At 40.7% G+C, this 21,809-nt stretch overlaps 3 protein-coding genes across 7 annotated transcripts in view; 1 reads left to right on the plus strand and 2 right to left on the minus strand.

Moving 5' to 3' along the window:
* Positions 1–7,590, minus strand: part of crppa (CDP-L-ribitol pyrophosphorylase A) — a 68,169-nt gene extending 60,579 nt beyond the window's left edge. For 3 of the 5 annotated variants that reach the window (XM_074652921.1, XM_074652920.1, XM_074652919.1), the window contains exons 1-3: positions 7,200–7,589; positions 4,578–4,866; positions 439–588 (exon numbers count right to left, since the gene is read on the minus strand). In XM_074652921.1, coding sequence (XP_074509022.1) covers positions 439–588; positions 4,578–4,866; positions 7,200–7,429 — 669 coding nt within the window. In that variant the 5' untranslated portion in view covers positions 7,430–7,589. Of the gene's footprint in view, positions 1–438; positions 589–4,577; positions 4,867–7,199 lie in introns of all 5 variants that reach the window. The other 2 variants (XM_074652918.1, XM_074652922.1) reach the window with 2 other exon arrangements.
* Positions 7,591–9,335: 1,745 nt separating this feature from the next.
* sostdc1a (sclerostin domain containing 1a) lies at positions 9,336–13,014 on the minus strand. The gene is made up of 2 exons (XM_074652930.1): positions 12,517–13,014; positions 9,336–10,368 (listed from the first exon to the last, which is right to left on the minus strand). The coding sequence occupies exons 1-2, from the start codon at positions 12,737–12,739 to the stop codon at positions 9,923–9,925; spliced, it is 669 nt and encodes a 222-aa protein (XP_074509031.1). The 5' UTR covers positions 12,740–13,014; the 3' UTR covers positions 9,336–9,922.
* A 6,106-nt stretch (positions 13,015–19,120) lies between these two features.
* Positions 19,121–21,358, plus strand: lrrc72 (leucine rich repeat containing 72). The gene is made up of 7 exons (XM_074654853.1): positions 19,121–19,135; positions 19,242–19,315; positions 19,445–19,514; positions 19,610–19,691; positions 20,086–20,199; positions 20,352–20,441; positions 20,561–21,358. The coding sequence occupies exons 1-7, from the start codon at positions 19,121–19,123 to the stop codon at positions 20,668–20,670; spliced, it is 555 nt and encodes a 184-aa protein (XP_074510954.1). The 3' UTR covers positions 20,671–21,358.
* Positions 21,359–21,809: the final 451 nt, after the last annotated feature.

The following is a 21,809-nucleotide window of genomic DNA, read 5'->3' on the forward strand; positions in this document are numbered from 1 at the left end:
AAATTGACTTGACTTTCATACGACCAGATAAATGAGACTTGAATTATACTGCACAAGTTGTGTGAGAGTTTGTAAATGGATGTTTTGATATAGTTTTGCTGTTGTTAAACCTGGCCTCCATTTACTTCAATTCATCAAGGATTTTCTGATTCTCCATTCACCATGGAGGCAAGCAAGAAAAACAAACTTTTCTTGAACAATTCAAGGTAACAAGCGGTGAGTAATTGATATACAAATGGTCATTTTGATGGTGAAGTATTCCTTTAAGCTGCAAAAATCTAGACATTTTAAATGTCCCGCCATCAAAGATTATGTCGTCCTTGTGTTTCTTTTCTTTCTTATTCTTATATGCACTGATTGTTATCATTATCACCCTCATACCCACAACATAGGAACGCCCGCTTGTGTGTTAAAGGTGAGTGAAACAACAGACCGTACCCTCTGATAGGCCTGATAGATGACATCATATGTGAATCCCTGAGGCATCTCGCTGGCTCGGTACTTGGCTCGCTCCAGAGAATAATCCAGGTAGCCCTCTGATGTGGTGGCTATCACCGTGGAAACGAGAGGTCGGATAGCTCCTGCGGCCTGTGTGAAACAAAAGGAGTTTTTAGCACTTGCTTTGAATACAATAATAAAGAGATATCATACCTTTAGATAAGCTCTGTAAAGGGTGAAATGAGTCCCTTCAAAAGAAGCAAAACATGAAATCATACATCATTATTTTAGCATTTTCAAAAACATATTTGCTGTCTTGGCGCTTGGGGGTGTAATGATACCATCAGCTCACAGTTTGATTAACTAACTTGTGTTGTTGTTTTTCACAATATTCTTAATAAAGTTTGACAGTAAACAAACTGTGACGGCCAAAAATTCCTTCATCTTAGCTGTTTCTAATAGTTTTTGTTACAGAGTTTAGTTAAAAATGCAAAACATTTATTCAATCAAAGTGTTGACATAAGATGTCAAATCTGCAGTGTTTTTTGGAAGAATAAATCATGATTAACAATTTTTATCACAGGGCCCTTTTGTGTGGATTTTGCATGTTCTCCCCGTGTTAGCGTGGGTTTTCTCCCACAGTCCAAAGACATGCAGGTTATGTTAATTGTTGACTCTAAATGTCCCGTAGGTGTGAATGTGAGCGTGAATGGTTGTCTGTCTCTATGTGTCAGCCTTGTGATAGTCTGGCTACCTGTCCAGGGTGTACCCCGCCTTCGCCCAATGTCAGCTGGGATCAGCTCCAGCCCCCCCCCCACAACCCTGAATTGGATAAGCAGTTACAGATAATGGATGGAAGGAACTTTTATCACAGTATCATGGCCCGATTGGCCACCAAACATCCCCTGTAGATGGCCCCGTGTGGCCACCAAGTTCCATCAGGTCTCACTTGAGAATGAGACTATGTGAGATTACGGTGTCTGCGTCCTAACTGAAAGCGGCACGAGTGAGCGTTAGCGACAAAATCAGTTTGATTGCATTGTTTTCTATTGGAGTGTCCTAAATGGCAGCGAGCGATGGAGCGCTGCACAGCACGACTGAACTTTTGTTGGACGTTTCCATTTATTCCTGTCACTTGCTTTGAAGGCGCCAACGGCCCCTTCCCCCACTTCCTACCCCCATACTTCCGGCTCCCTTGCTTGGACCATGCCCATCTTCAAACTATCGCGTTGATCAAATCTGTCCTCAGACAGACAGAAATATAACCACCTGGCAAAGTACTCAAAACCTCTTCTGCGGTAGTTCCCGCTATAAGAGGTGTCTCCAGGACCCCATTCTGCAATGATGACACACACACACACTCACAAGATGAAAACAAAACCAGCCACACGCTCGCGGCTGGTACTAATCATGAAACACAAATAAGGATCATGAGATGCTGTGTAAAGCTAGAAACAGCTACTAAGTGGACCTTGAGTTGAGATATTTTCTTTCTTGATAGCTGTTCAGCCATAACTGCATATTTCAAAGAGAGAATATTTCCCTGATCATAATTTCAGTCAGCAGCCATATTACACAGTAACAATAAATCCATCTTAACCAGCACAGCTGGAGCACGCACCGCTTGTACTTCTTGGAAATTCTAAATAATCAACATTTCTGAGATAATATTTTCATCTCACTGCTATAGCATGATTGAAGGCAGTTTCCAGGAGTGTGTGCGAGAGGAACGTCTCGCGAATGAAAGGAAAGCAAACATGTGTTATGCGTGTTACACATGCTGTTGAAATCAGAATTAATCTGCTGCTTTTCGGTGGAGACAGGCGCTCTGCCATGAGCGTGGACACTGGCAGGATAATGAAGACCAGACCGCCTGCTGTGAAAGTTCGTCACAAAGCACACACTCAGAAACACACCATAAACGTCGGCCTCATGTTGGGGAGCTCTTGCTTTCTTCACAACCTGTGTGACCTGCATTCAACAAGAGTCTCTCAGCCATGAATCATTATGAGACTAATCTGCGAGTGTGTTCGTCACAGCGGCCGTGACTTCGTCCCAAATGTTTTCCATTTATCACTGATGGAATAAACGCTACCACCGGGAGCGATGCATCTGTCAATCTGATAAACAGTTTCTGAAAAAAAATGGAAAGACCACAAGATTACAAGAACTGTTTGTCTTCTTCGGTCTGGACCCGACTGGAAAACTTGACTTTGTTGTATTTTTAGTGGCTGGTTTGTTTATGTTCACACCGCACGCTGAAAAACGAAGCACAGGGACGCACAAACAAAAGTCGCTTCTGGTATCCCGTCATCCCACCAGGTGAAAGGTTTGAGTCCTGTAACTGCAGCTGATCATGATGGATTTGTTTACACTGTGGGTTGTAATTGACCTTCTCTGGTTATAGAAATTAAGAATGAGCTAGAGGCGAGATTTAATTAAATGTGCGGCACTTTCCAAAGCTTGAAGAACTACTGGCATTTTGGGGTTGTTTCCTCTATTTGTAGAGGAATTACGATCTGTCTCTGAACTGCTGCTCTGTTGGAAATAGAGACATCCTGCCTTCATATCCTACTGGAAACACTGACAATCCATAGAGGTTACACATCTTCAAGTCATATTTACAAATGGGCGCTTTGGAGATACGTTTAATTATGATAATTTCCAAGTTATGACATTTACTACGCTTCCTCAATGCAGAAATTGAATGTTTGTAGTGAGCAAAGGATCCATTTCCACTGATTTCTTTCAGCTTTATAAAAAAATTATTCAATATCCTCCAGATATCCGCAAGGTTAAACATCTCAGTCACGAGTTGACAAGTAGAAGATGTGGGCTTCCATTGAACATGTGTTTTAGGGCTGCAACTAACGATTATTTTCATTAGCGATTAATCTGTTTGGTTTATAAAACATCTGAGAACAGTGAAAAATGTACATCCCAGTTTCCAAGAGTCCAAGGTGACGTCTTCAAATTGTTTTTATTGGCCACAACAGCAGCAACTATTATTCGATCGACAGCAAAAATCATTGTCAACTATTTTGATAAACAATTAATCTTGTGATTTCATGTCATTTTGCAAGAAAGAAATGCCAAACATTTGATAGTTTTAGCTTCTTAGATGTGAAAGTTTACTGCTTTTACTTGTCTTACTTTGTAGTAAATTTAATGGTTTGGGGTTTTAGCATAGACTGTATATAAAGATGGACAACATGATAGCTTCCCAAAAGTGAAGCAAAAACATCTGGACCCCCCCCTGGTGGCTGGCTGCAGTAAAGGTCATAAAGCCCGCCCCATCCATGTTAGTGGATGTGACATGGGCCAAACTATAAAGTCGAAGTACACGTCAAATAAATGTTTCCCAAAGATGGTTCCTGTCATTTTAGGTCGTTCTTATCACGCAGATGTTTGTTCAAAGGTTAATTTTTCTGATAAATTTGGTTTTAATTAGTTACTTGATGCTATAAAAAGGGGGTGAGACGTCATGATTGACAGCTGAGCCTCTCTCGCTGACAAGCTGCGGCCGTGCTCGGCTTGTGATTGGTTTAGGCGTGTGACCTCGATATCGCGACTCCACTGCCAATCACTTTTTTACAGACTCTGGCTCCAAATGATCTCAAATCTTAAGATGAAAGCTCCCGTATCCGAGATATTTTGGCTTCACTTCTGTACAGTGGGAGGAAGAGGAGACGCGTCGTCCATCTTTATGTACAGTCTACGGGTTTTAGACTGTCAGCTGGACAAAATTAGACATTTGAGGCCGTCCCCTTGGAGATTGGGAAACTGGGATGGGCAATTTTTACTATTTTCTGATGTTTTATACACACAATTAGAAATAATCAATAATGAAAATAATTGTTAACTTCGGTCTCATACAAAACAAAATTGCAGCAATTCCTCACATTTGAGGAGCTGGAACCAGAGAATACTTGGCATTTTTGCTTGAAAAATTATTCAAATGATTAATCAATTATCAGAATAGTTGATCGCTGAACTAATAAATTGTTTCCTTTCTCAAGTATTTGGTACCAAAGATCTTAACCATATAAACAAGAAAGAAAGCACCCTTGATGTGGATGAGAAAAAGCAGCAGATGTAACATGTTGGAGTGATTTCCGTTCAGCTTTTATCATACTGACCCCTTGTTCCTTGGCAGCCATGGCTATCTTGTACAGAAAGTCCTCCTCCACAAAAGGCCGCACGGCATCGTGGATGATGACCACCTTCGGTCTGTCCGCCGCCGGCCTCTCCTCCTCCTCCTCCTCCCCCTCGCCCAGAGCCAGGACTCCATTAAATATCGACCTGTGACGAGTCGAGCCGCCTGGCACCGCTCGAACCTTCCTGTGCTGGAAGCGCTGGACGATGTCCGTCATCAGGTCCATGTTTTCTTTGGCAACGACGACCACAATGCTCTGGATCCATGACACCCTGCAAGAACACACCGGCCGCTCAGCAACGTCTGTTTTGTCAGGTGAGAAGTCAGAAAGACCAGGGAGGATAGGCAGAGCATAACACCCACCCAGAGAATCAGGGCTGCAACTAATCTATTGATTATTTTCTGCTTATTTTATCTGGGGAATGTTGGAAAATGCTTGTTTAAAGTTCCCAGAGCCCAAGGTGACGTCTTCGAAACGCTTGTATTGGCCAACCAACAGTCTAAACCCAATTAAATCTGATTTACACAGACATAAAACAGCAAAAAGCAGAAAATTCTCACAGTTGAGAAGATAAAACCAGTAAATGTACAATACAAATAGTGTTAAAACGACCAGTTGTGGTGTTGCTCGCTGTTTCCCTCTGCTTCCAGTCTTTCTTCTAAGCTGAGGTAACTCACTTCTGGCTTTGGCGTCATATTTAGCATACGGACATGAGAGAGGGATCAATATTGATTAAAATTGAACTATTCCTTTAATAAATGACTTTAACGATGAACAAATTATCAAAATTGTTGTTGAATAATAATAATCGACTAATCTATCCGGCATTGGAAAACAATTGTTTTTTAAAAAAGTGATACGGATATCAAAATTGTGTAAAATAAGTTCCCCCGATATGATAATGCATCTGGAACACATTTCAAGACCATGTAACCCGACTTATGATTGTGGATCTGACTGAAACACTTTCAAATTCAGCAATGACACTGATGACCTCCGACCTCTCTGCAATCACCGGAGCCCACACAGGCAGCATCTCCGTCCCGCTCTCTAGTCCCAGGATGCTGCTGCATTCATTTCCTGACAACAAGTAAACACTTACAACAAGCTAAGAGGAGACACAGCTGATTATAAACACCGGTTGTTATTGTACTGTTGTAATGAGGGTCAGGCAGTGATCACTGCAGAGTGTAAACATCCACCTTCTCTTCACTGTTATGGAACCGGAAATCTGTCCGTCCTCCAGTGATGGAAGAAAGACTCAAAATTTAGGAAAAGTAAGAAAGCTTGATTTTCATTGATGTATTGATATTGTGATGTAAAGTTACTTAATTCTCTATTATTCTACACTGGTATCTCCACCTCAAGACAATGGAGGTGAAAGAAATGTTGTCTGTGGTGCTCACAGAATTACATAAAAAAAAACAGCAACGTGTCTTTGAAGAAGCAAATGACTCTTGATAATCCACAGAACACACTGTGGACAGGTTTTGGAACTACTTTCTACCCGAGAAAAAGTCCCTCAGAACACTATTGGCAGTAGTACTGTGAATTTTTCAGAGTTATCATCAATATGCTTCAGTTGAAGTGCATGGCGGATCATTGAACAGCGTCTGGAACCTCTTCCCCCAGCACATTTCTGATGTTTTGTAACTTTCCATAAGCAGTGCAGAGGAGAGGAAGCAGGCTGGATTTGAACTTCTCTCAAACTCTCTTTTTTTCTTCAACAACTTCTGTCACTTTTCACGTGTACAACCAAGTGCAATACCTTAACAGGTAGCCTATAGGTATAAACACTATGACAAAATAATATTATCATAATCCTCAAAACTATTACAAAATAAATGAAAACTATGAAACTAATTAAAAGGAAAGGCAGCAAATCCTCACATTTGAGAAGCTGGAACCATGACATGTTTTGCATGATAAATGACTAAACGATTATCATAACAGAGAATTAATTTTCTGTTTATTAAAGGTTCCATATCATGCTCATTTTCAGGTTCATACTTGTATTATGTGTTTCTACTAGAACATGTTTACATGCTGTAATGCTAAAAAAAAAACTTTATTGTTGCTCATACTGTCAGCCTGAATATGCCTGTATTTACCCACTGTCTGAAACGCTCCGTTTTAGCGCATTTTGACACAATTGCAACAGAATTGCAACAGAATTGTGTTGCTAGGCAACAGCTTGGGTCCATGTGTACTTCCTATCAGCTGATAACATTCACATACACTGCAACAGGAAATAAACTGGGGACACATTTAGAATGTTTACGTTTAAAACTGCGTAAAGGGTCTAAATATTGTATATTTGTGACATCACAAATGGACAGAAATCCTGACAGCTTGTTTCAAATGCAGAGTTTCTGAAAACGGGCTGTGTGTTTTTCCCTGTGGATTGAGTGTTTCGATACTTTCACAGTATGAATTGAATTGAATTGACTGCACAGACACACACCGACCGGTAGAGGAGATGAAGTCCTGACTGTCTCCAGCTGTCACTTCACCTGTCACCTACCTGTAACCTCACCTGCGGGTATGTTGACAAATATACATTATGACATTTTAGTCTTATCCTATTTCATTTAATCCTCCTACCTCTCGAAAGCCTGGATAGTGTAGCTGATGAGCGGTCGACCCAGAAACGAGCAGAACTGTTTGGGTGTCTGCAGCCCGGTTCTCTCTCCGCTGCCGCCGGCAGGAAGCACCACGGACACCGGGAAGTCCACGCTGCGCTCCGCCGGATGCTGCTCGCTCTTCCCGGCCTCCTGTGATGGGAGAATCCCGGGATGAGCGGGCCTGTCTGGGTCTCTACTGTCGCTCTGCATGTTGTGGTTAAACCTCCGTCAGGTGGAGGTGGAGGTGAGAGGTGAAGGGTCACGGCAGGTAACTCCCTAAACTGTCCATTCCCAGCCGATGGGAAGGTACCGGCAACGTGGATGGAGATCTGGGAAAACAACACTGTCAAGCTAGAACAGGTAAAAGGTGTGTTTCCGGTGAATTCTTTCAAAATAAAACCAAGTCAGGTATTTTTTTTTTTTTTTTTTTACCACAACGCACTTAAAGTGCAGAAATAGTTAAGAATGTATAGTGGAGTACTTGTTAACTGTTTTTAAATGTCTTAGTTCTTTTGTGGTGTAAAAACTACTTAGGTTTACAAAGTAATTCCACAATTAAAATAGGCCTCCTCCATAACATCTAATAGATAGATAGATAGATATCTTGATAGATAGTAACTTTATTGATCCCGAGGGAAATTCAAGTTTCCAGCATCACAGTTCCATAGTGCAAAACACGTTAGTAAAAAGGCAGTAAAAAAGTTAGTAGTGCAAAGTACAAAAATATATACCAGATATAAAAATACAAGGAGATAAAGAAAACTGTTAAAAGTGAATATAGTGCAAAGTAACAGCTGTGATACATGACTATTAAAAAAGTGAATATAGTGCAGAAGAGACTGTTAAAAATGAGTATAGTGCAGGGTAACTCCAGCAGCTTAGTCTATGAAAGTCCTGCAGACCGTCCTCCTTTATCCTCACAGTTTGATGGCTCGGGGGACAAAGTATTTCCTGAGTCTGTCTGTGGAGCACTTGGAGAGCAGCAACCTGCCGCTAAACGAGCTCCTCTGTTTGGTGATGACGGCGTGCAGAGGATGGCTGGCGTTGTCCAGTATGGCCAGCAGTCTGTTGAGTGTTCTTTCCTCTGCCACCGTCACCAGAGAGTCGAGCTCCATGCCAGTGCAAATTTATTTTAATAAATGCAATTGTTGTAATATGTAAGCATCAAAAGCAATATTATTGTACTCTATAGAATAGAAACTGCAGTTGTCAGATAGTGGAGGAAAAAGTAAGTCTACAGGGAGATTGTGCGATGTGGTTGAAAGCTCCAGGATAGTACAACATTTGAAATACTAAATTACCAGTTCATCATACTGTATTGTAGCCTACTGAAAATAGAAAATGTAATAGGTTCCTATTTCTATACCGTTCTGACTGCCAAAAATCCATTGAAACATAAAATCTGTGCCAGATAACGTGGTAATGCAATCTGTTACCTTGCAAATATCGGTTGATTAAATAATATAATGTGAAATGACTGCAGGAGAAAATTAAATAAAACATATTTTGCACTCAGCATAATTTTATATTCAGATCATGTATCTATTATAAGTTAAGTTTGTTTTAGTTTAGATTCAACTTTAATTTGAAGGTAACATTATTTCATTTCCGGTTGAATTCAAGCGCGTGCTTGACGCATCTTTGGAGAAGCATCAGCAGTTGCAGGCTGCAACAGGTTGCCACCGTTCTCGCGTGATTTCAGAAAGCAGGTTGTAGTAGCAAGTCTCGCGAGAACCCCTTACTGAATTAGCCTTTGAAATAGAAAACCTGCAGTAAAAATCATACCAAAATTTTTATTTTTTGTACTTATGCACAAGTGCACAGTTCAAATTACACTCTATAAAAAAAAAACTATAATCATTTCCTACACATATATATTTATGAATTATTTTAACCCAATGTTTTTTCACTATAACTATTTTGTAAAAATGGTGACATTTCATTCCAACTTTCATCTGTAACCAAGTCTTAATATTATTATTAGCTAATATTAGGACTTCACTATTGCCTGATTAAAGTTTTAGCCCACCCTTCTGTAGATGAAACATTGCCCTGCATGTGTCACACATGGTCAACTGTTGTATTATACCTAAAGTCTCCACTGACAACAACACATGTGATAAAAAGTGATATTTATTTCATATAAAGTTATTACAAGACTGATTGATGACAAAGCTTTTCCTGGTTTCACTCACATGCTGACGCCACTTAAACAAAACAGATCATATTATATGTTGCCACAGAAAATATATTACATCATACATCATAAATCTTACATAGTAAAATTTTATACACATGGCCATACTTCAAAAAGGCAAGTAAGAATTTGATATATGTACAAATATTTACACAGGATTGTTTGAGATGGTTGCTGTTTACTGGTATTGGTGCCTAAACTACGGATCCCCATCTGCGTATATGGAATGAATATATAGGAACGCATGCACATGGCTACATGTGGGACAATGTGTGTTGGCTCGGGGCTCCAGAAGGCCCCAGTTCTGTTCACATTATCTTTTAACCACATGTATTAAAAAGTCCTTAGCATGCCATCTGGAGTTCTCCATCATAGTGAGGAACCAGCTTCACCTAAATCAAGTCCCAGTCACTTTGAGAGATAATCCACAAGCTCTGGACGTCATGTCTCAATATCACCGAGACAAAACTCCTGTAGGTTTATGTGGATTCAGAGTCTGCCGGCTCTCAGGGTTCAGTGTCGTGCCAGTTCTCACTCAGCCGGTTCTTCCCCAGCCTCCTCTTGCTCTTGGACTTGTGCTTGTGCAGGAGCTGCGGCGGCGACAGAGCCGGCTCCTCGAACTTGTTGCCCGATTCGTTGTGCTGCCTCGAGTACCTCTTGCACTTGCAGGAGGTGACCACGGTGATTTTGTACGTTCTCGTGCTGCCGTCCTGACACTGCAGCTGGATGCGCTGGGTGCGGGTCTTGTCATTGACACATCGCCAGTCCTGGTTGCTGCCCCGGCGACCCCAGAGCTTCCTGCCGTAGGCGCCGCCGATCCAGTTCTGAAGCATCTGAGCTGGGAGACACTCGCCAGCGCACACCAGCTCCTTGATGGGGTTGATGCTGGTGCAGTGGCCGTCAGAGATGTACTTAGTGGACCTCAGCTCTCTGCATCCGATTTGGCCTCGTTCTGTGGAAAGACACAATGAGAAATGTGAGAATCTGGCAGCTGCACAGGATATGGGAGAAAATTCCTTAATCATGTTGGATAGGGCTTCAACTAAAGATTATTTTCTGTCTATAAAATGTTAGTGAATAGGGGAAAAAGGCCTGTTAAAATGCTCACACAGCCCAAGGTAACATCTTCAAATGTCTTGTTTTGTCTGACCAACAGTCCAAAACCCCAAGAAATATTCAGCTAATCATCATGTATGAAAACGAAAAGCAGCAAATCCTCACATTTGAGAAGCTGAAACAAGAGGATGTTGACTAAAACAATTATTTGCTCCAAAAAGTTGCTGATTATTTTGATTAATGAACTAATTATTGCAGCTCTTAAGTTTTCTGAGAGATTTGAATCAGCTTGTCCTTTTCAGTAAGAATTGAGACAACAAAATTACACATCACACTAACTCCATGTCATTACTTCATTGTGATATTGAAAGGTTAATCCATGATAATAGTGAAGGATTACTGCCAGCCCTTTACCCTTTACATTATGTTGGTTATGAGCCCCTTTCGTAGCCTCTGGCAAGTCACGGGGAAGGAGCACAATAGCATTTTGACCTTTCTACTTCAAAAAACTGAGGAATTACGGCATGTGAAAAGGAAAAACTTTCCTTTTTATCAGTGTGGCAGGGATTTAACAGGAGGATTACCCTTACCGTGCAGCAGCCGCGACTGTCTGTATTACTCTGCTGCAGGCTACAAACACTGTCCCCCTGCTCTCCCCTCCACCACTGTAACATAAGCTCAGGTCCATTCATACAGCTCCATACAGCTCAGTGACAATAACACCCCCCCTCCTCCTTCTCTGTGACTTTGATGAATGAACTCCCTCACTCTCCTCTCCTCCCCTCCTTCACGGCCGGCTGCTGGGAGAGCTCAGAGTCACAATCTGAGGCTTCCAGTTCACCTCCATTCAGCTGCACTGACACCCGGTCGGCTCCTCGTATAGCTGCCTGGACGACAGCCACCAGGTGTGTGTGTTACACACCGACTGTTGCCTCAGCTCACTGTGGTGATGGGCAGATAAACAGTCTCGACTACTGCAGCAGAGCCCTGTATGATCTCAGTGCAAGACTCTACCCTAACCTTACAGTGACCTTATAGTGATGCTATAGACTCCTTTATATTCATTTCCTATTCTACAACTGCAGGATTCTTGTGATATACGCTACTTTTTGCAAATAGTAGCTGTATGATATTTGAAAGTGTCTTGATGTCGTCTACGGTCTCTTTCAAGAATGATGGTGGCATGATGATGGGATTAAGTGCCTTGATTAATGGTACCCTTATTTGGCTCTTTGAGATGTAGATGTTGAGGTATACAGACAAAAAAGGAAATTTGATTCGTAAGCCTGAACTTCATCAAGAGTTTTTGGCTGCATGTACCCTTAAATGAAGAAAATCAGATAAAATAGAAGGTAAAAAAGGTGGGAAACTAGAAATGGAACAGCTAGTTCCGTTTCCTCATCTCTTACTCATGCTCCTTGGGCCACACACAGGAACACACTTTGCCCCCGAGCCATCAAACTGTACAACACCTCTCTAGGGAGGGGGGGGGACAAAGGAGGACGGTCTGCAGGACAGATAATAATGCACTATACCCACTTTTAACAGTCTCTTCTGCACTATATTCACTTTTTTAATAGTCGTGTATCACAGCTGCTACTCTGCACTATATTCAGTTTTAACAGTTTTCTTCATCTCCTTGTATTTTTATATCTGGTATATTATTTTGTACTTTGTACTACTAACTTTTTTTACTGCCTTTTTTACTAACATGTTTTGCACTATGGAACTGTGATGCTGGAAACTTGAATTTCCCTCAGGATCAATAAAGTTACTATCTATCTATCTATCTATCTACATAAACTACACAAAGTAAGAGATTGGATAGTAATCCATTGCCAAATCCTAAAGACAGTAGGTAGATATCATGCAAATAACATCAGATTAAAAATAAAATCAGAAAATAAAAGTAAACAATACAAAAAGGCATCTTAAAGCACAATAAAGTCAGTGCATCACACTCGTTCTGGTCTCTAATACAAACATCATATATAATGAGCTCATGATAAACCCAGATAAAGTGGAGCATCCTCCAGGTCCTCACCGCCTCTGTCTCTGTCTCTGTCTTGCCCCCCTCCGGCCGCTCCTCGGCCGCCGGTCCGTGCTCGGTTCAGGGTCACGTTGCTCTGAACCTCCGGCGGCGGCACCGGAGCGCTCACCTGCGAGAACAGGAGCTCCGTGGCGTCGTTCTTCAAGGTTTGGCAACTCCTCAGGAGGATGCAGAGCACCACCAGGGAATGGCACGACTCGTGCGCGCTCAGGTGCATGGTGGTGGCTCTGAGGAGAAGAGAAGAGATGTAGATGTAGGTCCGACTGGGAGCAGAGACTGATGCTGGATGAAGAACATGTGGGACCCGGGCTCTTTTATACAGGCGGACCGCCTCGCGCTCTGGCAGCTACTCAGGTGCGTCTCTGTTAGGAGACTGTGATTGGTCGACACAAAATGTGCGCTCGTATGATAAACCACGCCCACTGCTTTTTATTGTGGAGGGTTTCAAATGTGATCCTGGATGCTGCAGAGGAGGCCATGATGATGATGATGATGATGGTGGTGATGATGATGATGATGATGATGGTGGTGATGATGATGATGATGATGATGGTGGTGATGATGATGATGATGATGATGATGATGATGATGGTGGTGGTGATGATGATGATGATGATGGTATTTCCTCAACTGATCTCAACATGGCTGCTGGGTCACAAACTTTCTCTTTTTACAGCTAAACAGTACACTATAAGATGTTTCTGAAAACATTTGAGGAGAGAAATAGGCATTACAGTAACAGAATATGGATTCATATTTGATCAGCGCCGCCTAGTTTGACCGTTTGATCGGACTTTGCCAGTGATTGACGCCAGACTCCAGATCAGCTCTAACTGGTTGTTTTCCTCCGGTCTGTGAAATCTTGCAGATACCATTAGGATACCGGAGGAAACAGAGGCACATCATTTTTTCCAGATTACCTGTCTCATGCACTACTGTCAAGATATAGTGACCGTTTAAATCATATTTGCTCCAATCCTGCCCACTGCAGCTTTAAGAAATACTAGAAAATAGGAACAGGAGGCAGACAAGCTAAAGCTATAATCAGGTAACTTACGAATTGGTCATTATCATTATCTATTTAGTGAAATATTGGAAGAATAAGAAGTTCGTCCTGACTGTAGAAGGCAGGAAAGAGGAAATTATTTAAAGAAAAAGAAAAAGAAAAACAGTAGTCCGGATTAGACAACTTTAGTTTGTGGTCTATATTCAGGTTATCTAAATGCAGCAGCTTCTACATTTTAAATGAAACAGGAACATTTCACACATCTTTATGTAGCTACAAAAAATTGTTTTGTAGCTACATAAAGATGTGTGAAATTGCAACTGAATCACAATTTCTGTTTAAAAAATAACAACAAAGATCTGAATCTAAACGTATCCACATTTGGCAGCTGAACGCCAGCTTCCAAAACTGTCCTAAATCAGATTTGTATTCTAAATATGTGTCAGCTCTACTTTGGTAAACTAGTTTTGAAATAAAATGTATTGTTTTTATTCAAGGCTGGATGCTGTTGTGATGCTGTGTGGTGATAAACAGGCTTTGATTGTAGTGACTCCTGCTGTTCTTGGATTGTACTTGTAGTTTTCCGAATGTCACTATATGGAAAGTGGAGTTTGGTTTGTTTATGTTTGTACTGCTTCTTACTCTTCTCATGGTTTTCATATCAAATCTAAAGTGGTCCTTCATGGCAGTAGCTGAGCTTTTGTGACCATAATGTTCCTGCTTGTTTGAATCTCTGCATTAATTAGTTTAATTAGAGGGGAAATTAAACGTTCCTTCCCTCACTAAACTCCAGATCTAGGCTGCAGCTGCTCTGTGAGGTGGGAGAGTGGGAGAGTGGGTGTGAAGTTATGTATTTCCTCTGTTTCTTCAACACTCCTGCAGCACTTTGGAGAACCACGAGAAGGCTGATAAACTTCTTGTGACGCTGGATGGTGATTTCACTTTTTGATTTACAATATCATCATTTTAAATGTCAGAAACATTCAGATGAAATTTTACCTCACTGATCACATGCAAAAGAGAGCAAATATTGTCTGGCTAAATGTGCTAAATGCAAAATAAAATGTAGTTTCTCTGTCAGGTGAAAACCCTGCAACTCCAGATTTGTTTTCAGATCAGCTGAAGAAGGAAAGTGAGGAAAGAACGAAGGAAAGAAATATACTTTTTTTTTTTTAGATTTGCTCCATATTTCAAGATGAAATTTGGGTGCATGCTCACAGATGATTACTTCTCCATAAGAGAGCAACAAGTCTGTCTATAGAAAGCTGCACTTCTCAGCGTTAAACAACTACTCTTGTTTATGTGGTAAAGACTTTGTACTGAGTATTATGTAAGGACATTTCAACATGTTGCAATTGAAGAAAAAAAATTGCAAAATAACTATAATTTCATTCATATGATTGTCTGCTTTTATGACTCAATTTTCCAGTTTTTATATTCCAAATTTGTTTTGTCAGAGATTAAATGCATGTCATCATTTTGATAGATGAACTGTGGAAGCATCGGGGACGACGATGGAGAAATATAGCTCCAGGATGTTACTGTTCTACCCCTGACAAGGCCTGATATGTTTTTTATTAATGTTACTTATGTTCACTAAACCAAAACAAATTGGCCCAGATGCAGAAAAACGGATCAATTACTGAGCAATTCTGCTGAATCTTCTGAGCTCTTTGTCTGTTGTGTTGTTCTTCTGAGTGTCAGACAAATTATAGACATGATTGCAGACATTATTTGACCCTGATCCAGCCCACAGCTGCTCATTAATCAGTAGTGACAGAACATGAATCACACATGTAACTCAGCTGATGATTTAAGACTCATGTTTTACCTTCTGGTTAGTTTGTTGGATCTCCTCCACGTTGCGACCTGCCTCTCTCTCGTGTCTATTAATTCAAGAATGAAAGCTGATATTGTCTGTGTGTAATTTGCTGTCTGTCTGTGCCATCCTCCCTCTGCCTGCCTCTCGATCCCCTGTCAGTCACACAGCTAATGATTCGAGTGCCCAGACTAGCTGGAGTCTTTGTGTGTCCGCTGTACAAAACAAGGAGAGGTGTAATTACTTTTGTGGGGAACGTTCAATCCAGGCTCGTCTTACTGATGTGAAAAGAGGCGTCGTGCAGAGACACTAATTGTTGCTCATGTGAATGAAAGCTGATACGGGGATCACTTGGTTGTATTATCACACAGGCACTTTTTTTTTTTAGGGCTGTAGTCTCGAGTACGCCCGAGGGCAAGTCTTTCTTCTCTTGAGTGAAAGGTTATCGTTTTAATCAACAGTGGAGGAAATATTCAAAGTTAGCAATACCACAGTGTTAAAAGTAACGGTTAACGGTTAGGAAAAATTACACCGATATTTGGAAAATGTACTCAAGTGTTTAAAAACAGGGGTTCTCAAAGTTTTTGGGGCCCGGGACCATCCCCTCTCAATCCTAACACAGATTAATCATATGCCTACTACCAGTTGTACTCTTATATGACATAGGAGCTATTTGTATTCTAAAACTTTTCAACCTAAATACTTCAGACCTGTTTGATAGAGATAAACAGAAACACAGTTTGAATCATGTTAAGATAAGATAAATTACGTTAAATTAAGTTAATAAGATAAGTTAAAATAAGATAATCTATTATTAATCCCACAAGATAAATTAAGTTAAATTAAGTCAAGATCATCTTTTATTAGTCCCACAAGATTAGATAAGATAAGACCAGACAAGATAACATTTTATAAGATGCGATGCGATGCGATGAGATGCGATGCGATGAGATGCGATGAGATGCGATGCGATGCGATGCGATGAGATGAGATGAGATGAGATGCGATGCGATGCGATGCGATGCGATGCGATGCGATGCGATGCGATGCGATGCGATGCGATGCGATGCGATGCGATGCGATGCGATGCGATGCGATGCGATGAGATGAGTACTTATTAAGGATACAGCACAATTTTAAAATTATGGCAAATTATTTCGCGGACCCCCTGACAGAGTGCCACGGACCCCTAGGGGTCCCCAGACCCCACTTTGAGAGTCAATGTTTTAAAGTAGTCATTGTTAAGAAAAGCAGTTTAGTTTTGCAGTCAGTTGAAAATGTCATACATCCAGTTTTGTTTGTATTTTCAGGATGTCAGATCAGGAAGGAGAGAAAGAAATAATTTAGGAAACAAGGGAATACATATTAAAAACATGATTGTAGGTATAACAGAAGGAAGGATTTTAAATGAAGGATATAAAGTTTAATTAGTGATGCACTATGGGCAAAACTATGTGGACACCTGTCAACTAACATTTACGTACTTTTGGTCTGGGGCTATTTTTTGTGGTTTCCTGTTTGAACATGACAGTGCCTCCGTGCAACAAAGCCAGTTCCATAAAGACATGGTGAAAAAACTTGACAGAGCCCTGACCTCAGCCCCATCCAACACCTTTGAGATGAACCGGAACGCCGACTGTGATCCAGGCCTCATCATCCAACTCCAGTGGTTGACCTCATGAATGCTCTTGTGGCTGAATGACAGTAAATCCCTGCAGCAGGTTCCAAAAACTGAATAGAAGCTCTTATTGTATGAAGTTCAGGCGTCCGCATACTTTTGGCCATGTGCTTGAGTAGATGTAGATCTCCCCAGCAGGTGAAGCCAGTCTGTCATTAAACTTCACAGTCTCTGTTATTGTTTCCTCTCTTTTGTTTGTCCTCAAACAGGAGCACCAGAGGCTCAGTCACTTCACTTCCGAGAGAAAATAAAGGGCAACACGGCCGGCTCTTAGTTACACTCCGACGCCCCTCTGAGCCTCTTGTGGGACCGGGGTTAAATGAATGCAGAAAAGTGAATATGATAGTCTCTCTCTCTCTCTTTTGTGCCCTCAGCAGCAGCGAAACTCAGCAGCAGGAATTCGGTAGCCCCTAACCCTCATGGGAAATGAAAGGTGCCTGGGTTAATGGCATATTGACAAGTGGCATGGCGGGAGTGTGTGGATGATCAGGAAGCGCCCACATGCAGTAATGGGAGGTGTGGCGAGGGTCGACCGGAAAGGGAACAAAAGGAATGCACAACACCTGGAACAAAGCCAAGAAAGAAAGGTCACGGAGGCTACAGAGTTTGGAAAAGACCCAAACGGAAGGAGGGCTGTGTCTCCTTCACTTCTGTTGTTCCCTGAGAGGGTTCTCATATGACCATCAATGCTACTTTTACTTTATTTACAAACCAATATACTCATGGTACACTTTCAAGTGCTTTGTTTAAGCTATTAGTGTGTTGCATACGCACCAGTGGTGGAAAGTAACTAAGAATATTTACTCAAGTACTGCATCTAAGTGCAATTTTGACGTACATGTAATTTACTTGAGTATTTCTATTTTCTGAGACTTTATACTTCAGTGGCAATTATTGTACTTTTTACTTTACATTTATTTGATACATTTGGTTATTTTGCAGATTCAGATTAGTTAAAAAAAAATATAATCAACAAAATGTATATTATGATGTATTATTATGGATAAACTTTATTGACCCCTTAGTGAAATTCACAAGCTACATGGCAGTAGGCCTATACTGTAGAAACACGGCGGCCGGCTCCATGAAAAGGACCCGCTCCTTGTGTAGATATAAACAGCTCATTCTAAGGTTACGAAAACACAACAATTCTTATTTTCAGGTGATTGTACACTAAAGAAAACATACTTATTAAAATTATATTCCATTTCTGAGATTAGATCTCCCTTATTGTTACACACTGGCCCTTTAAGTATTCATCTTTAGTGTGCCCTTCAAATGGATTAGACCAACATTTGCATTGATCCTAATCCAGAGTCTGCATGTGTTTTACATGCTGTGGAAGAACAATTTGTACAGATCAGTGGATGTGTGTTAACACACACTTGAACCTGCATGAATAGTTTGATAAGACTGTGATAAGTTGTGAATGTAAGTAATATTCGATTTCTGCATATAGATACCCCAAAATGCTACATACTGGACCTTTAAGTACTTTTTCCATCACTGCATGGTACTGGTGGACATACAAACATTACACAACATACAAACATGAATGTTATGGAACAAAAAGTAGAATATTTCTCTGTGAAATGTAGCAGAAGAAAACATAGAAAGTTTCCAAAACTCAAAATCCTCAAATTACAGTAAACACATTACTGTGGAGGGATTTATTTCAAAGAATCACTGCACCAACTGGTTTTTACTGATATTCTTCTTCTGTCTCTGGTTGTCTTGAATGCAAAGAGTAATTGTTTTTTGGCTTCCATTGCATATTATTGGGAATGTGAATAAATAAACCTGCAAACTAAACTAAATTGACCTTGTTCGCCTGTTAATTTTGGGGAAACACTGCCCTCTATTGGATATTTGCCTTCCTTGCAGATGAATGATGAAGATATTTGATCACTAATCTGTTTCAAATTTAACAGGAAAAATACACAAATCTACTACAATCCATGCATTCAAAATAAATGAACATAAAACTAATATATTTGTTTTAAATACAAGAGAAGACTTATTTTTGTTTGTTGTGATTTTGTGCACAACAAGGAGTTTCCTGGCAACAGGTGTGAGTATCCAAAGGTGACAGACAATGGAGGTGGCCGAGGTAAAGGCTTTCAAACACTTTTAAAAGCCCAGATTACAATTGGCACATGATTGTAGCTTTTGTCAAATTTTATCTGTATTTTCTTCTTCTCTCAACCTGAATACAGGACATAAAGAAGTCTCTTCAGAAGTCTGGAATAAGGAGGGACGTTGATGTTTGCCAACTCAGCGTTGCCACAAAGTAAGACAAACTTTTTTGGGCATTTAAAAAAAATATATTTGTGACTCTCACTGCTGCTGCTGCTCGGGAAATTGAGATTCACACTGCTACATAATTTCAATTGAATAATTTTGCTATTTTGCTGAACAGAAAACTCACCAGCGTCCCGGATTTATCAAGATTTCACTTCCTGAGGAAGTTGTGGCTGAACAACAACAAGGTAGGCTTCTGTAAAGCTGCATGTATCTCAGCAGCAGGATGTTTTTTAAAGTTTGAATTGAGACTAATAACTTATTTTTATTTTCAATCTATCAGATCAGAGAGCTCAGCTGCCGTTCCCTCAACTGCTGCTTGACTGAACTTTACCTCCACAGCAACAACATCAAGTCTATTTCTGGTGAATCTTTATTTTTCCTGTGAAGATAATGTGAAAATGAGATGACATTAAAAGGGCCTCTGGTTGGGGGGTTGCTGGTTTGAATCCCTGGACAGACAGGGGAGACATCAATTAATGCCATTCTCCTCTAACCTTGATCATAAGATATATAAAATATATATTTTTTTAGATGGCCTAAAATCTGAGGTTCATTTTTGTTTTTCTACAACTTACTTTTCAGACTGTGCTTTTAGGAGGACAGATACACGTTATGGTTGTTGTTGACATATTTCAGTCCAAGATATAAAGCACTTAATGCTCCTTTAACCCACAACGTTTGCCACATGTGCCCTAGATAAATAAACCTTAAAAAGAGAAGACCTTCTGAGTTGATCCTCCCTGGTCTCTCATACAGGGTCCCTAAACCATCTGACCTGCCTCCGACTTCTGTTTCTCCACAACAACCAGATCAGAGGGCTGGAGGACACAATGCGAGAGCTCAGGAGGATGCAGCAGCTCCAAACTGCAAGTGAGTGATGAAACTCATAAATCTTGAGCCTCTGACAGTCTGTTTATGCTTTAAACAGCCAACAAGTCCACTGATATCTACAAGATTACAGCAGCGTGAGCGTATGTCTGTAATCTGTTGGATACTTTTTAATAATGAGGGCTTCTTTGCAGCTTTTTTCCTCAATCCCATCTCCCATGAACCTGGTTATCGCCACCATGTGATCCACTGTTTGCCTTCTATCCAGGTTTTAGATAGAAAAGGTAAGATCTCTGGGACATACTTTATTGACCTGCAAAGCCCCAAGCCTGTCACAATCTACTACTTGTGTTGTGTGTGGCTTGTATTCTGTTCCATTTGTCTCTATCTGCTGTGCCGTCAGAGGTGAAGTCAGCGGAGAGGAGGAGGTCCTTCCAGATGTGCAGCCAGGAGCGTCACCGTGTCCTCCAGTCTGTGGCCTTCTGCAGACGGGCAATACAGTCCTCAAGCTGAGACGATGTTTGTTTCCAGTCGTAATACAGTGCAAAGATGTGTTTGCAATGTATTAGTGGCCTCAAAAATGCTTCATAATGATCAGTCAAAACATATTACACTGCATTTTATCGTCCTGCTTACTCGGGGAATCTACATAAAGGGGAACTCCACCAATTTGACACATCTAAGTTTGTTTACAGGTGTTGCGGAAGTATCGCTGCATGTGCAAAACGTTGTATTAAGCCTTTTGTGGCTCCAGAGGGAGCTCCGTGAAGTCTGATAAACTTCAGTTGGGTTTGAAGGCAACAAACTTGAAAGATTGAAAAATCTGTGGGTGTGGAGTTAGAAAGAAGTGAATTTACCAGACCTCTAAAGCCCGCTATTCATCAATGCTCAAGACTACATTAGCCGCTACTAGCATAGGACACACAAATATCCGACTGAACTGTCAGTGGTCAAGTTGCGTTGAGGGTAATGTAGGCAAGTTTTGACGAAGGAGAAGAATGCATGGTATAAATATACTATTCTCTGATTCTGCTGCTTTGTAAACTGACTTAATTGTTATCAGAAACACACACTGTGAGGTGTGCAGGGAGAAACATGAGGCAAAGATACTGGTGTGAGGTGAAAAAGACAGGTGCATGCCAGTGTTCTTAAAAAATAAATTAAAAAAAGGGAAGTTCCTGTAGTTCGTATGTAAATTGTCCATAAATCATAAATTAGAAATAATAATAAAAAAAAGAAGCTCCCTTTAACAGAACTTGCCTGAGAATCTTCACGTTTCTAAGTTTTCTTCAGTATCAAACTAATCCAGTGATAGTTGTCTGTACATCTATGGGTACATTGCAAACAGGAACTGCTAACAGCTACTTCGGCGTACTTTTAAAGGTGCCAATGTGTCAAAATGAAAACAAATATCAGCTAAAAAACAGGGTTTAAGTTGTAGACCACAGCTAACTCACTGACTGCCTGGCAATATTATACTTCCTGTTTACATCCCCCCCTAAATAATAGGAAATATAGTTTGAAAATGTATCACATAATCATCAAAAACCTCAAATCAAAGTAAGATAAAGAATAATAGAAGTTACAAAACCCATTAGTATGGGCATAACTGAACATTACAAGCTTCACTATTACCCACTTGTTGCAGGACT

The sequence above is a fragment of the Sebastes fasciatus genome, chromosome 12, assembly GCF_043250625.1.
Source record: "Sebastes fasciatus isolate fSebFas1 chromosome 12, fSebFas1.pri, whole genome shotgun sequence".
Taxonomy (NCBI): Eukaryota; Metazoa; Chordata; class Actinopteri; order Perciformes; family Sebastidae; genus Sebastes; species Sebastes fasciatus.

Excerpts from the sequence above, each read along its gene's own strand:
- sostdc1a (XM_074652930.1), bottom strand. The coding sequence starts at position 12,739 with ATGCACCTGAGCGCGCACGAGTCGTGCCATTCCCTGGTGGTGCTCTGC. Across the intron at positions 10,369-12,516 it reads CAGAGACAGAGACAGAGGCG|AACGAGGCCAAATCGGATGC; the intron begins GTGAGGACCTGG and ends GTCTTTCCACAG.
- lrrc72 (XM_074654853.1), top strand. Across the intron at positions 19,316-19,444 it reads CAACTCAGCGTTGCCACAAA|AAAACTCACCAGCGTCCCGG; the intron begins GTAAGACAAACT and ends TTTGCTGAACAG. Across the intron at positions 20,442-20,560 it reads CCAGGTTTTAGATAGAAAAG|AGGTGAAGTCAGCGGAGAGG; the intron begins GTAAGATCTCTG and ends CTGTGCCGTCAG.